The sequence below is a fragment of the Ailuropoda melanoleuca genome, chromosome 10, assembly GCF_002007445.2.
Source record: "Ailuropoda melanoleuca isolate Jingjing chromosome 10, ASM200744v2, whole genome shotgun sequence".
NCBI lineage: Eukaryota > Metazoa > Chordata > Mammalia > Carnivora > Ursidae > Ailuropoda > Ailuropoda melanoleuca.
The window spans coordinates 41,524,075-41,538,541 of record NC_048227.1 but is presented as its reverse complement, the minus strand read 5'-3'; the positions used below and the strand labels follow the sequence as shown (position 1 = coordinate 41,538,541).

Below are 14,467 nucleotides of genomic sequence, written 5' to 3'. Positions count from 1 at the left end.
TTGAATACTTTGGGGTGCAGGGATTAAAGGATAAGGATATGGACTTAGTTTAAATGGTTTTCTTCCTCAGTGTTATTTCTAATTTGCCTCTAATACTTTCGGTGCTTTTCAAATCACTTATTCCTGGGAGCAACCTGGGAACTCAGAAATTAATCTTACAGAGTATCATTTGATTCAGTTTCCTGTATGATCTCATGAGTTATTCCTTGCTATTGGGAAGGAGGCTTTAAATTTCCTTTCTGCCTACCAAGACAGCCCCCAAAACCAGGAAATTAAATCCATCAAACCAAACTCTGTAGTTTCTTGATAACAGCTAAGTATCTGAGTTCCTCCGTATATCCGAGAAGCTTGTCAGATTTGGTGGTATCCCTTTGATATTAGGGTCCTAGTCCTCTAGGCCCATGTTGCTTTGGGCATGAATGGAATTGAAATATCTTCATTAGTTCCAGTAGTTCATTATTTCTGAGCATGTTTTTGTCATCTCTGTATAGCTCAACCTACTGAGTTTATTGACTACTGTGATGTTGTTAACTTCCTAGGAGCTGAGCTGAATGACCAACTCTTGGGCAGCCAACTTTTGGCCTGCACCCTCTCCCATAACACTCTCTTTGGGGAAGCAGTCTCAGATCTGATGGTGAAGCCTGATGGGCCCTATGACTTCTACCAGCACCCCAATGTCCCAGAAGCAAGGCATTGTCAACCTGTGCTTCAAGGTTTCTCAGAGGCTGTTAGTCAGCTGCTGCAGGACTGGCCGGAACACCCGGCCCTTGAACAGGTAGGGCAGCCTGTGAGGAGGGAGCCCTGAGGACATGGTCTCTGCCATCTCCAGAGGCATTCATGTGCACATTTCAGTGTATTAACGAAGGTTCTCAGAACCCCACTTCAGTGGGACACTACTCACTGCAGGATGGACATACCAGTTTGTACTGCTGTTGTGTAAATGATGTTTGGGCTTCTACTAATTTTATTTGTTGGTCACTGTTTGCTGTCCACATGTTAAAATGCTGCTGTATTGCTCTCTTTTTTCAGATACCTATGTATATTAGCAAAGGCCTTGCTTTTTCAAGATTGGCAGTTTTAACTCAGACCTCACTTGTAGTCTTCAGCCAATTTTGTAATAATTCTTAAAATGGAGAGTGATTAAGAGACTATCTTGGGGCACCTAGCTGGCTCAGTCGGAAGAGCATGTGACTCTTGATCTCTAGGTTGTGAGTTTAAAACCCACACTGGCTGTAGAGATTACTAAAAAAACAATGATCTTCTCAAACTCCCTGTTTTTTCTAGAGTAATGCAGATAAAGTGTTTATCTTAGGTCCACAGTCCTAGAAGTTTCCTCCATGGCTTTCACAGGTGCTTGTGAAGCAGGGACTTTGCATAAAACTTTCATCGGGTCTCTCCTCAGTACCCTGTGACTTTGCATGATTGATATTCCCACAGAGATGCTGAGATTATTTATTTATTTATTTATTTATTTATTTATTTACTCACTTACTTACTTACTTACTGTAGCTGCTGGTTGTAATGAATAGAATTCGTAGTTTTCCACTTTCCAGTCCCATCTCAAAGTTCCTGAATGGCTTAGAGATCCTTCTGGCAAAGGCACAGGTAAGATAATTCTCTCTCTTCTTCATTTTAGTTTCTAGTCAATTGAAAAAAGATTATCTTGTGGCAGAGTTATTGTTAGAGGGACAGAAAGCTATAGTTTGGGTTGGAGAGAGGGTTAAGCTTCCTTGGTTTTTCTGGCATGGGGTCAGATCATTACAGGTGAAGCCATTGCCTTGTGGGACATGTGAGGGACCTGCCTCCCCTGTTCTCAAGGGGGGGATGCAGCGTCCACTGGTACTGAGGGCTCCTTCGACGCAAGCTTCCTGGTGGGCTATCAGACTAGCCCCATGCCTGTGCATGTCATCCCCCTTGGTCCTCTCACAGCCTCGGAAGTATCTGGTTCTTCTCTGATTGTCACATTTGGGCTCTGCATTTTGGAGGGGGGTCACATGTCTAACAATAGCAATTCAGATTCAGCTCCCTAAATCCTTTGCTTTTTGCCTAAACTTGGCTCTGCTGAAGTTCTGTCAGGGGACTGGAAACAACTTGAAGCTTGATGCATTGGATGTAAACTCATTGGTAAATTGGCATAAAAGTTATTTAGGGGCCCAGTGGTCTTCATTCAAGGACAAAAAGTCCAAGATATTCCTGAGGGTGGGAGGTGATTAAGGGATTGAATAATGGCCATAGTAAATCTTATCTTTGCTTTTTAGGATTGGGAGGAGAATGCCAGTCGAGCTCTGTCTCTGCGGAAACATCTCGATTTGGTCAGTCAGATGATCATTCGTTGGCGTAAACTGGAACTGAAGTAAGTGATACTCTGTCACTTCCCATCCCCTCCCGAACTTACGCTGTAGGGACATTTGATAGTTTGTTTCTGCGGAGTTCACGTAGTAAGACCGAGAATATGCTTTTCAGTTATTAATCACAGAATTAAAAGCAGGGCATCAAAATGATATCAGTAGAGAGCAGACAACGGCATACCTCCCCAAGGCAGCAAACTAGGTATCTTCTCTATCTCCACTTGGGAGGAGAGAATAGTGAATGTTTAGCTTCTGCTTCAGTGGTTTCAGATCTTTCACATGGGTTTCCTTAAATGCCTGCTTGGCCTCTTCTCTCACATTTCAGCTGCTGGTCAATGAGTTTGGATAATACCATGAAGCGCCATACTGAGAAATCCACCAAGCACTGGTTCTCCATCTACCAGATGCTTGAGAAGCACATGCAGGAACAAACAGAGGAGCAGGAAGGTAACACCTGTCCATAAATTCCCTGCATAGTTAGATGTTGCAGGCTAATTGTAGAGTGCTGCAGAGTGTGGGGTTTACCTGTTCCCATGTCTTCTGGCAATGTTGCTTTTACATGGGCTATGTCGTTTGACTTGATGGTATTCCTCAGAGTTGTAAGTGACTTGTCCAACTTCTAGAAAGCTGGTCATAAGATAAGGTTTCCTTATTCTCTGTATCCAAGAATAGTCAAAATGAAGATTTCTCTTCTTAGGTACTAGTTGACATGCTTGAATTAAAAGTGTTTTCATTTCATGCTTAAAACAAACACCTTATAATTCAGTTTCATAATTTACTGTGAGTGCATTTAACACATATCCTGAGTGCAGGTGTTGTTTTTATATCAGCTTGGAATTTACCTGTGGTCCTTGCTTCAAAGCTTCACTTTGTGGTCTCTACTTACCTGCCATCCCTTAGCGTACCCTATAGTAGATCACGTGCATGTCATGAATATGGAGTGATGGTTGCAGGTACATGTGTTTTCCCCTTTGAATCTCTAAAGATGACAAACAGATGACGCTGATGTTGCTGGTCAGCACGTTACAAGCATTTATTGAAGGATCCTCACTGGGAGAATTCCACGTACGACTTCAGATGTTACTGGTTTTCCATTGTCATGTCTTGTTGATGCCTCAAGTTGAAGGAAAGGGTAAGGAGGGAGGGGTGTGTGTGTGTGTGTGTGTGTGTTTACTTGTACACTGCATTGTTTAAATGGGTTAGGCTTTGAATTCTCCATAAGAGGTATCTTGTTGCATACCAGGTTTTATTTATTTACTTACTTATTTAGAAATATTTTATTTATTTGAGAGAGAGTGAGAGCATGCGGGGGAGGGGGCAGAGGCAGAGAATCTCAAGCAGACTCCACACTGAGTGCAAGGTGTTGTGTGGGGCTCTACCCCACAACCGATGAGACCATGACCTGAGCTGAAACCGAGAGTCAGATGCTTAACTGACAGCCGCCCAGGTGCCCCTGCATACCAGGTTTTAAATGAGACACTTTTAATCATCTTTTACTTTGAAGTGATGCACATTAGATACAGAGAACAACATTAAAATATAAATTGGTTCTAAATGAAGCCCTGACTAGTGGACTCTGCCAGATGTAAATTGCCAAATGCAGATCTTAGAAATAGGTATGTTGAGGCTGCAGATCTTTCTGTCTAGACAGTGTTAGATGTCCTGTTACGCTTTTGCTTGGTCCAGACCATAGTTAGGTTCTTTCATCTAGTGAGAGCTCTGCTCTGTATCAAGTAACTGCACATAAAACACTGTCAGTTACTGTTCCTGACCACACGATTGTATGTGAATGAGCAGTCAGGGTGAGGCTCTTAATACGCCGTCTTTTAAAACAGGCTCAGTTTCTGCTTACTTAAAGTAAGATTCTGAGAAAGGGTTTGAAATTGTGTTTAGTGGAACATCTGAATACACTGTCTTTAAGAACAAAAGTGCAGCAAAATTCAGTACAAGCTGAAATGAAATGACAAAATGGGGTAGTGTTGACAGCCTGCCTGCCTCTCTGGGAACTCAGGCTCCCCAGTGAGCTGTTAAATAATCTGCCTATGAAATGTTGTGCTGTCATCTCAGGGCCTCAAGGTGAGGAGGAAGGAGCAGCACTAAAATGTGGAGCCCGGAGTTAGCAGGTAGCACATGCGGCAGGTGTGGTATTTTTGTTTCCTTTTCATTTCTTCCAGATGCACTTTGCAGCGTTCTGTGGAATCTGTACCATTATTACAAGCAATTCTTTGACCGGGTCCAAGCCAAAATTGTGGAACTTCGTTCCCCCCTTGAAAAAGAACTTAAAGTAAGATGAGCAACTGTCATGATGACTCTTGGGAGACACAAAATCAGCAAATTGTTTTTAGTTCTGTTCTTTTATCCATTTAACTATGAGGCAGGGGGCTCTGGGGCATGGAGGAGAGCATTGCAGCTGCCAGGTAGAATGGCAAGATTGTGGCATTGCCTCCATTACCCACCTGTCCAAGTGTGTGAGGGGTTAGTGGAATGGCCCTTGTCAAAGGCTCCTAAAGAGAATTGCCACATACGTCTGTTAGTGCGCCGTCCCCTGCTCTTGCCCAGGCTGATTTTCCACCTCAGGGGGGTGCTATTTAGTGTTGAGTGTCATCGAGGTGCCCTGGGGGAAAGGAGGACCCTGTCTTTTGATAAGTCTCGGTGTGGAACCAACAAATGGAATACATATCAGGTGATCTGTTGATTATGGCAGCACTCTTTTTTTTATTGCTTTGTGGGAAATACGTGGTTCCTTTTTTAAACTTGTTTTACTTATTTACTGGTACACAGTATGGTATTTGGGTTGGAGTGGGCTCTGGTCTTTAGCAAACAGATGATTTAGAAAGAAACAGAATGATACCAGCTTTATAAAGCCATTCCTGGATCTTCTTGTATCTTACAGGAATTTGTTAAAATATCCAAGTGGAATGATGTCAGCTTCTGGTCCATTAAACAATCTGTGGAAAAGACTCACAGGTAATTTGTTTTTTAAAAATTGGGGGTGATGGTTATCTTGGTGGCCCAGTCGGTTAAGTGTCCAACTCTTGGTCTCAGCTCAGGTCTTGATCTCAGGGTCATGAGTTCAAGCCCTACTTAAAAGAAAAAATTGTAGGTGATCAAATCTCAGAACTTTTGTATGCTAGGTAGCAAGACTACATTGTTAATGTGGCCTGACTTAGTGTTGTCTTGAACTTATTATGAAGCATTAGATTGTTTTGGTGTGGCTTTTCAACAGCATCCCTACCACCCAAAGCAAAGTCTACATGCAAAAGGAATTGTTATGCTTTGAGACAAAGCAGGCTAAGCACTATAGAAGGGTTGAGTCTTCTGTCTCCTACTAGCTGTTTTACCTTGAGTGAAGTGATCCCACATTCCTGGCTTGAGTTTTTTCTTCTAGAAAAGGAAGATGACAAAACCTGCCCTACTTTTCCTTAAAAACAAACATGATGGTTATGAGTACCTAAGGAGTTCATGTATACAAAAGGTATAGGTTATTAAGTTACGTGTGTATGCATTATGCCATTTTTACATATCCTCGCTTTTCCACCCATTTTTCCCTCCTCATCTGTCATTCCGTGGGGCCAGGACTCTCTTTAAATTCATGAAGAAATTTGAAGCTGTTCTGAGTGAACCTTGCCGGTCATCCTTGGTGGAGAGTGACAAGGAGGAACAGCCTGATTTTTTGTCGTGGCCAGCAGCCACCAGTGAGGCATCCCCCATTCAGAGTCTGAACAAGGCACTGAAGGAGACCCTGCTAGCCCGGCCGGCAGCTGCACAGGTATACCTTGGGAGGTGGTGTTTGCTTATTCTTTTGCCAGTCAGGGGAGATCTGTGCTTTCTCTGTAAGGAGTGTCCCTGGAACTAGGCAAGGGAATGCCTTAAGGCAAAAAGCATCAATCCCGGTGCTGAAAGTTTAATGTCACCTATGAGAAATAAGTATTGTGCTTACCTGTGAAGATTGCATCTACCTGTGACAGGAGATTCAAAGCATCAGTTGAGGACTATGCCACTGAAGCTGCCTTTGGGCTCCATGATGAAACTGCTGCACAGGGAGTGAGTGTGTGCAGTGATGTGTTGATTGTAGTGCTTGCTGATGACCGTGGTATTATTTCTCTCATCATGGCCAGTTTCAAGCACCAACAGTTAAGAGTTGGCTTGCGAAATTCCAGAAAATGTAACAGTCATGGAGACCTTGGGTGAGCAGGTTTGTTACAGGATGTGTCTTCCCACATCATATCCTTAGGTGTAAGGAGCTCTGGGATGCTGGCCACAGGGACGAATCCCTGAAACTCCCATGTTGTCATCAATAGCAAATCAAAAGTTTTGATCAGCATGACAGAAAACAGTGAGCTGATGAGTATAATCAAATAAACTTAGCACCCACGTCTTATTTGTGCTCTCTCACAGGCTGTGATTCCAGAACACTGTCAGGGTGCTCCTTTCCCCTCGGAGGGGGAGCTGCTGCGTCGCTTGCCGAAGCTCATGAAACGAATGAGGAAGATGTGCCTGACACTGATGAAGGAAAGCCGCCTGCCTCACCTAGTGGAGGGCCTTGACCACTTCACCGGTGGGTGCCGGCAGCCAGGGGCAGAGGGCGGGGTTTGCTCTCTGTGTTTTCCCCAGTGCCCCAAGAGGGTGGGAATTTGTTACATATGCCCTTTTTTGATCTCTTGAATATGTTGAGCAGTGACTTGAATAAACAAATGGCCTAAAAACTAATGGAGCCCAGATGCAGGAGCCAGCTGAGACCACACAAGCTATCTTAATTTTCATCTTGTCTTCCTCTCATGTAAACTAATGTTATATTATGCCATTTTCTACCATAGCCTCGTCTATATCAGCTCTCGTTGGTTGGAGAGATGGATTTCCCAGAATCTGTAAACTATCCCTGCCTTTCAAAATGTCTCCCTTGAGTTAAAGGAGAAGATTCATCCACAGTTTTCTTCTTCTGCCTTCCCTGTGGAGAGGCATAGCAGTTTCATCTCCCTGGCCGTCCTTGCACAGGGAAGCTGAGAGCCAAGATTTACTCTGTGGTATAACAGAAATGGCTGGGGAAGGAATTCCAGAACTTAATGGATAGAGGTCTTGGCAGCCTTTCACCACTGTCCCCACCCCTGTTCACCCCCAGTGAGTGTGGTATCAGAGTGAGACTGGTCCTTCTTCAGTGAGGCTACAGTCTGATCTCAGGGACTCTTTATTTTTAAAACTTGTTAGAATACTAGCGTAGTAATATCTGTTCACAAGATGACGTTGCCCGCCAGAGCCTGATGATCAGGGTAGATAGGAGGTTCCATGTACTTCCTCTGGAAAAGGCACCCTCTCCACGATGCAAAGAACTCTCTAACCTCCTGCAATGTTTGTGTAATGGTATGCAGTATGCTTGCTCTTTTGTGGAAGGCTAGACTGCCCTTGTTGATTTGCTAGGGCTACCGCAGCAAGTATTACACATTGGGTGGCTTAAACAAGAGAAATTAATTTTCGCGCAGTTCTGAGGTTAAACATACAAAATCGAAGTATTTGTAGGTTTCTTCTGAGGCCTCTCTCCTTGGCTGGTAGATGTCTGTTTTCCTTCTGTGTCTTCACATGGTCTTTTGTGTTCTACTCTTCCATTAAGGACATCAGTCAGGTTGGATTAGGGCCCACCCACCTGGCCTCCTCTTACTTTAATTACCTCTTTAAAGGCCTTGTCTCCAAAAACAGTCACATTCTGAAGCACTGGGGGTTAGGACTACTGTAACATGACTTTTGCGGGGCATAGTCCATAACACTGCCTGTGGTAGGCAGGCAGTAGCCTCATGTTATAGGTACCTGTGAGTACTCAGCAAGACAGTGTGATGCTGGAGAAAAAACTTGGGCTTCAGAGTTGTTTTGGCCAGGGTTCGTGTCCTCTCTTCAGGTCCATTCTTTAGCTGAATAGACTTTAGAAAGTGACTAGACCTCTTTGAGCATCTCCAAGCAGCTAGAAATCGGCGCTTCTGGAGTTGTACAGAGTATGGGAACATCTACCAACGAGGTACAGGATAGGACCTCAGTATGCATCATATATATGGGAAATTTATCTCAGATGATTTAAATTCTTAGTAGAAATTGCTGCACACAGTGCTCACCAAGTGCTTTCTGTCTGATTGATTATAAACCCCTAAATTAAAAAAAAGAATGACTACTTTTATTTGGGTTGTTTGTTTTTGAGACAGATGTAATCCATGAGTTTTTATTTTCTTTTTTTTTTTTAAAGGTTTTATTTATTTATTCGACAGAGATAGAGGCAGCCAGCGAGAGAGGGAACACAAGCAGGGGGAGTGGGAGAGGAAGAAGCAGGCTCATAGTGGAGGAGCCTGATGTGGGGCTCGATCCCATAATGCCGGGATCATGCCCTGAGCCGAAGGCAGACGCTTAACCGCTGTGCCACCCAGGCGCCCCTTGAGTATCAGTTTTAACACGTGTCTAAGCCCTTGAGATTTCAGTATTGCCTCGTTTTCTCCTCAGGCGAAGTCATTTCCTGTGTGAGCGAGCTACAGAGCTTAAAGGTGGAGCCCTCCGCAGAGAAGGAGAAGCAGCGGTCAGAAGCCAAGCACATTCTCCTGCGGAAGCAGCGAGCTTTAGCAGACCTCTTTCAACACCTTGCAAAAACTGGTAAGGTTCTTGCTTGAAACCTGATGCAGAATGATGACCAGCTCTTAGGGGAGAAAACAGCGTGAGTGATTTGGGGGAAATTTCTAGAGACATTTGAGATGGTGGGAAACAGAAGGTGGTAGGCCAGGTTCTGAAATGCCATTCTGAGAGTTCAGTCACATAGGAAGTTCCTCTGATGAACCATTTGTGATTCCCAAATATTTTCACAGTTTTGTAATGAGGTTTCTCAGAAACTGCTTTATTTTCATCACCATATGTTGTACAGCACCCACCCTTTCAACATCGCTTAGTGAGCAACATTTCTCAAACTCTAGTGGAACCTCGTGAGTGCAGTGGTTCTGTTTCAGTAGGTGCAGGGCAGGGCCGCACAGCCTGCTTTCTAACAAGCTCCCGGGGCTGATCCCAGGACTTTATTTTGAGGAGCAGTGGCGATGGAATGGAGGGTGGGGCCTGGCACATTCATCCTCTTCTGAGTTTCTTAAACACATGCTATTTATTTCCTAGGTTTGTCATATCGCAAAGGTCTTGCCTGGGCCCGTTCAAAAAACCCTCAAGAGATGCTTCATCTTCACCCGTTAGAAATCCGGAGTGCATTGTCTATAGTCAGCAACACTCAGGAGGCTGATTCTGGGTTTGTTTTTTAAATTATAAATAGAACAAGTCATTTAAGCCTATATGTCCTTATTTGCCAAAAGGGAGATAGAATCCCTCTAGTGTTGCTGTACAGGTAACATTTAGAAAAGTGCCTGGCTTGGGATCTGGCATGTCGGGAGCATTCAGTAAGAGATAATTTTTTTTGATTTTCCTTTTCCTCTCGTCTTTCTTGCTTTCCCTTTCCTTTCCTTTCTTTCCTTCCTTTCTTCTTTCCTCCCTCCCTCCCTCCCTCCACGTTGGCCCCACACCCAACATTGGGCTTGAATTCATGACCCTGAGATCAAGAGTTGCATGCTCTACCAACTGAGCCAGCCAGCACCCCCCCACCTTTAAAAAAAAAAAAAAAGAAAGAAAGAAAAATATTTTATTTATTTATTTGAGAGGGAGAGAGAGGGAGAATGAGAGGGTGAAGCAGACTCCCCGCTGAGCAGAGAGCCCGATGCGGGACTTGATCCCAGGACCCTGAGATCATGACCTGAGCCACCCAGGTGCCCCTCCCTTTTTTTAAAGTATCTTTTCCTTTCCTCCTTGTATTCACCTCTCCCATTGTTTTTTTGGTCCTTTGATTTTCTTTTCTTTCTTTTTTTTTTTAAGATTTTATTATTTGAGACAGAGAGAGTGAGAGATCACAAGCAGGGGGGAAGGGTAGAGGGAGAAGCAGACTCCTCATTGAACAGAGAGCCCAATGTGGGACTCAATTCCAGGACCCTGGGATCATGACCTGAGCCGAAGGCACACACTTAACTGACTGAGCCACCCAGGCATCCCCCCTGGTCCTTTGATTTTACTGAGGTCTCCTCACTTGATTTGAATTCACAGGTGAAAATCTGAGAGAGTGGCTACATTTGTAACTGTTCCCTATACAAAAGTTCTTTATAATTTCTAATATATTCTTGAATTTGAGAACCTATAAATTTTGAGACAGAGCTATTTCTATGTTCATACCTGTGGCAGAGGTGGTTATAAATGATGATTGGCACAAGCTGGGTATGCATACATTTGTATTTTGTTTGCTCAGTGGTCCTCTCAGTGCTTTAAATTTTAATTCAACACAACATTGTAAAAAGTAGAAATTTTTTTTTAAGTTTTATTTACGTAATCTCTATCCCCAATGTGGTGCTCAGACTCACAACCTTGAGGTCAAGAGTTGCATGCTCTTCTGAGCTAGGAGGCACCCCAAAAGTAGAAATTTTACCTAAATATTCTGGATTTCAGTTTTTCAGGAGGATTTGGCCAAGTGGGTTTATTTTCCCATGCAGTCAAAAGTTAAACTGTAGCTCCCTGCTTTTGACAGGTCACATGCTCTCCAGATCACTACGATCTTCAGCAATCCCTTTTGCTTCTTCCACATTGAGGTCAGCTGTCATTGGCATGTGTTATTTTGTGCTTGGCTGTTTTTACTCATTTATATTATCTGCCTGGCCACTGTAGGCATCAGGATTTATGACCCTTAGCTCCCATTCCTAAGATAGTTATAAAGATTTCATTAAGGAAACTATATTGTCATCATAATTTATTTCCCCACTGTACTTCCAGTGCTAAGTACATAATACATCCTTTGCATAAAGGATTGATGAGTGCCTGACTGAATGAGACCTCACAGAAATAAATCTATTCACACTCTGGACTTTTGGTTGTGACTAAATAATACCAATCTCTGAATCTTCAGGATCTGGGGTAGGAAATAGTGGTTTCAATTAAGTAAATCATGTTGGGGGCGCCTGGGTGGCTCAGTCTATTAAACATCTGCCTTCGGCTCAGGGAGTGATCCCAGAGTCCTGGGATCAAGCCCCACATCAGGCTTCTCCGCTGGGAGCCTGCTTCTTCCTCTCCCACTCCACCTGCCTGTGTTCCGTCTCTCACTGGCTGTCTCTCTCTCTGTCAAATAAATAAATAAAATCTTTAAAAAAAAAAAAAAAAAGAAAATCATGTTGAATTCTTTTCCAGGCTGCTTACAGAAATCTCGTTGTCATGGGATGGATGCCAGAAATACTTCTTTCGCTCTCTTGCACGGCACGCCAGGCTTAGTGCAGCCTTAGCAGCTCCTGCCAAGGTAGGTGATAGAACCTCTGAATTGTAGGGGCCCAGGGAAAGCTCCTGTTCTCTTCCTTCAGGGCAGCGTTCTCCGGTCTTGTCAAGTGATCAGAGCCCATTACTGAAAGTGACTGAGCTTTTTGCAGAATATTGTTGAACTTACAATATAAATCAATGTAATTTTGTGTTTAATCAGAGAGCATTTTATCATAAATTCTGTTGCTACATTTGCCAACAAGACCAGATGCATAAGAAAAGTTATGTAAGAAAAGCTTCAAGTTGAGAATGCCATCTTCAGGTCTTTTTCCCTTTGTGAATAAGAAAAGACCACTAATTTTGATGTTAAACCTAGTTCCTTTTTTTTCTTTTTTTAAAGATTTTATTTACTTAAGTATTTATTTGAGAGCGTATGCACAAACAGGGAGCAGCAGGCAGAGGGAGAAACAGGCTCCCCGCTGAGCAAGGAACCCAATGTGGAACTCGATCCTAGGACCCTGGGATCACGACCTGAGCTGAAAGCAGATGACCAACCAGCTGAGCCACCCAGGAGCCCCTAAACGTAGTTCCTGTTCATGGAACATCAATGATCTGTGGAAGCATAATTTGAGGAGCACTGCTCAAAAAGATGAATGTGTTGCTTTTAGACTGCAGTGTATACCCCAATCGTATCTAAGCAAGGGGCACTTTCCCAGAGAGTATTGGATGAACGGGCTTTCCTGTGACACCTGCGTGGGTGGTGGTGTTTGCCAGCAACCCCCTTGGCATGCTTGCTTGCTTCTTCCCCTGTCAGGAGATGGGCGTGAGCAACGTTGAGCGATGCAGAGGGTTCTCGGCACATTTGATGAAGATGCTTATCCGACAGCGGCGCTCCCTGACCACGCTGACTGAGCAGTGGATCTTCCTCAGGTACCCGCCAGCTAGTTAGTTGGGTCTGTGGCATGAATTAGGAAGAATCGTGTGGGTCGGCTCTCAATTATGAAATGGAATTTGAGGCCCAAAGATGCAGATGGAGTTTCTCTTGGCTCTGCCTCTTGCTTTTGGTGATACGCTTCTGCCCCGTGGTTCTGACTGCACCTCCTCGTAGAATGGGCCCTGGAGAATGAGTCCAGGGCCGAATTAGACAGAAGTTGCAGTGGCTGAAGTACACCTGGGTCTGGATAGAGGGGGTTTGTGGTTGACAGTCCCTCAGGCTGCGTGACAGGATTGTGTTTATGGTATTGGAGTATCTGTCTGTGGGCACAGATCCTATTTGAGACTGCTTCCATTCATTAGGCTTTTTGGATTACAGAGTTGCAATTTCCTGAGTGTCATACATGGATGCCTCTCAGTGGAAATAAATATTGGAAAGATGAGGACAGTTAGGAAAGCTGTCATCAGTTTGTTGAATGGATTGTTGACCGAGAGGTAGTATTTCCAGGCTGTAATCACTTTGGCTACAGCTGTTTTCTGCTCTGCTCGTAGGGATTTATCTAACAAAGTATACTACAGTTCAAGATTTTTTTTTTTAATAATGGTTGAAATCACTGCAGTGGTGTGACTATGTTGGGTGTGAAAAAGCTGTAAGGGGGTAGTTGATAAGCAGTGAGTTTTGACACTTGTGAAAGACTAAAGACACTTCTTTCAGTCTTCAGAAAGATGTATTTAAGTATTTTAAAAGGCATTTCAACAGACTTCTTATCTGGGTGATCCTCCCTTCTTGATTATGTGAAAAAGCCCCTTGGTTCAGAGATAAGTTAGTGTTTGAAAAACCATGGTGACGCAGTTTAAGGCGCCCTGTGTTTTCACCGTGGATTTCTCGGCACAGGAACCTCCTCGGCTGTGTGCAGGAGATTCACGGCAGGCTGACTGGCCCACTGGTCTACCCCGTGGCCTTCCCCCCTCAGGATGGTGTGCAGCAGTGGACAGAGCGGCTGCAGCACCTGGCCATGCAGAGCCAGGTCTTGCTTGAGCAGCTCTCCTGGTTCCTCCAGTGCTGCCCCCATGCAGGGCCAACTTCCGGCCAAGGGGAGGCCCAGGCACAGGGTCAGCCTCCTGCCGCTTACCCAGAGGGACCAGAGCTCAGTAAGGGGTGGCTTTCCGGAGCAGCACAGGACCTCATCCCATCAGAACTGAGTTACCCATCCCCAGTACCTCGAAATCAGCTGCCCTCTGGCTGCCGGATGCGGAAACAGGACCAGCTTTGGCAACAGTCAACTACGAGATTAACAGAGATGCTGAAAACCATTAAAACAGTGAAAGCTGACGTTGACAAAATCAGGCAGCAGTCTTGTGAGACTCTCTTTCATTCTTGGTGAGTGTGTTTATGTCTTTACTGTTCCTCTGCATGCTCGGGTGCTTGCTTAGAGTTTAGTAATGTGATAAGAAAGGATTGGGATGAAAGGGATTTTACTTCAGTTCTCTGTTTTTCTGTGGACCTTCATGGTGCTTTGTGGCATATGTCTAGCTGTAAATCTTGAGATACAGATTTTCCCCTGCTTACATTTTAGTGGTTGGAGGGAGGGTGTAGCCCCTTCCTCTCAACATTGTGGCATTTCTGTTGCAGGAAGGATTTTGAAGTTTGCTCTTCTGGGCTGAGTTGCCTGTCCCAGATGTCGGTTCATTTGCAAGGCCTGGAGTCCTTGTTCATTATTCCAGGGAGGAAGGTTGAACAAACAGACCAACAAATGGCATTAGTTCAGAGCCTGGAATATTTAAGAGGAGAAATCAATAAAGCCACGGATGAGTTTACTGCCTGGAAGACACATCTGCTTGCTTTAGGCAGCCAAGGCGGTAAGAACTCGGTCATTCGACGAGGGGGTCAAAGCCCA

At 44.3% G+C, this 14,467-nt stretch overlaps 1 protein-coding gene across 3 annotated transcripts in view; it reads left to right on the top strand.

The window, feature by feature from the left end:
• MDN1 (midasin AAA ATPase 1) overlaps positions 1 to 14,467 on the top strand; it is a 164,572-nt gene that overhangs the window by 121,799 nt on the left and 28,306 nt on the right. For all 3 annotated transcript variants that reach the window (XM_034670821.1, XM_034670822.1, XM_034670823.1), the window contains 15 exons: positions 540 to 775; positions 1,510 to 1,605; positions 2,259 to 2,353; positions 2,674 to 2,795; positions 3,334 to 3,480; positions 4,523 to 4,632; positions 5,242 to 5,315; positions 5,925 to 6,117; positions 6,747 to 6,906; positions 8,826 to 8,972; positions 9,477 to 9,603; positions 11,574 to 11,679; positions 12,451 to 12,566; positions 13,465 to 13,950; positions 14,203 to 14,429. In XM_034670821.1, the coding sequence (XP_034526712.1) occupies positions 540 to 775; positions 1,510 to 1,605; positions 2,259 to 2,353; positions 2,674 to 2,795; positions 3,334 to 3,480; positions 4,523 to 4,632; positions 5,242 to 5,315; positions 5,925 to 6,117; positions 6,747 to 6,906; positions 8,826 to 8,972; positions 9,477 to 9,603; positions 11,574 to 11,679; positions 12,451 to 12,566; positions 13,465 to 13,950; positions 14,203 to 14,429 (2,442 nt within the window). The remainder of the gene's footprint in view (positions 1 to 539; positions 776 to 1,509; positions 1,606 to 2,258; positions 2,354 to 2,673; positions 2,796 to 3,333; positions 3,481 to 4,522; positions 4,633 to 5,241; positions 5,316 to 5,924; positions 6,118 to 6,746; positions 6,907 to 8,825; positions 8,973 to 9,476; positions 9,604 to 11,573; positions 11,680 to 12,450; positions 12,567 to 13,464; positions 13,951 to 14,202; positions 14,430 to 14,467) is intronic.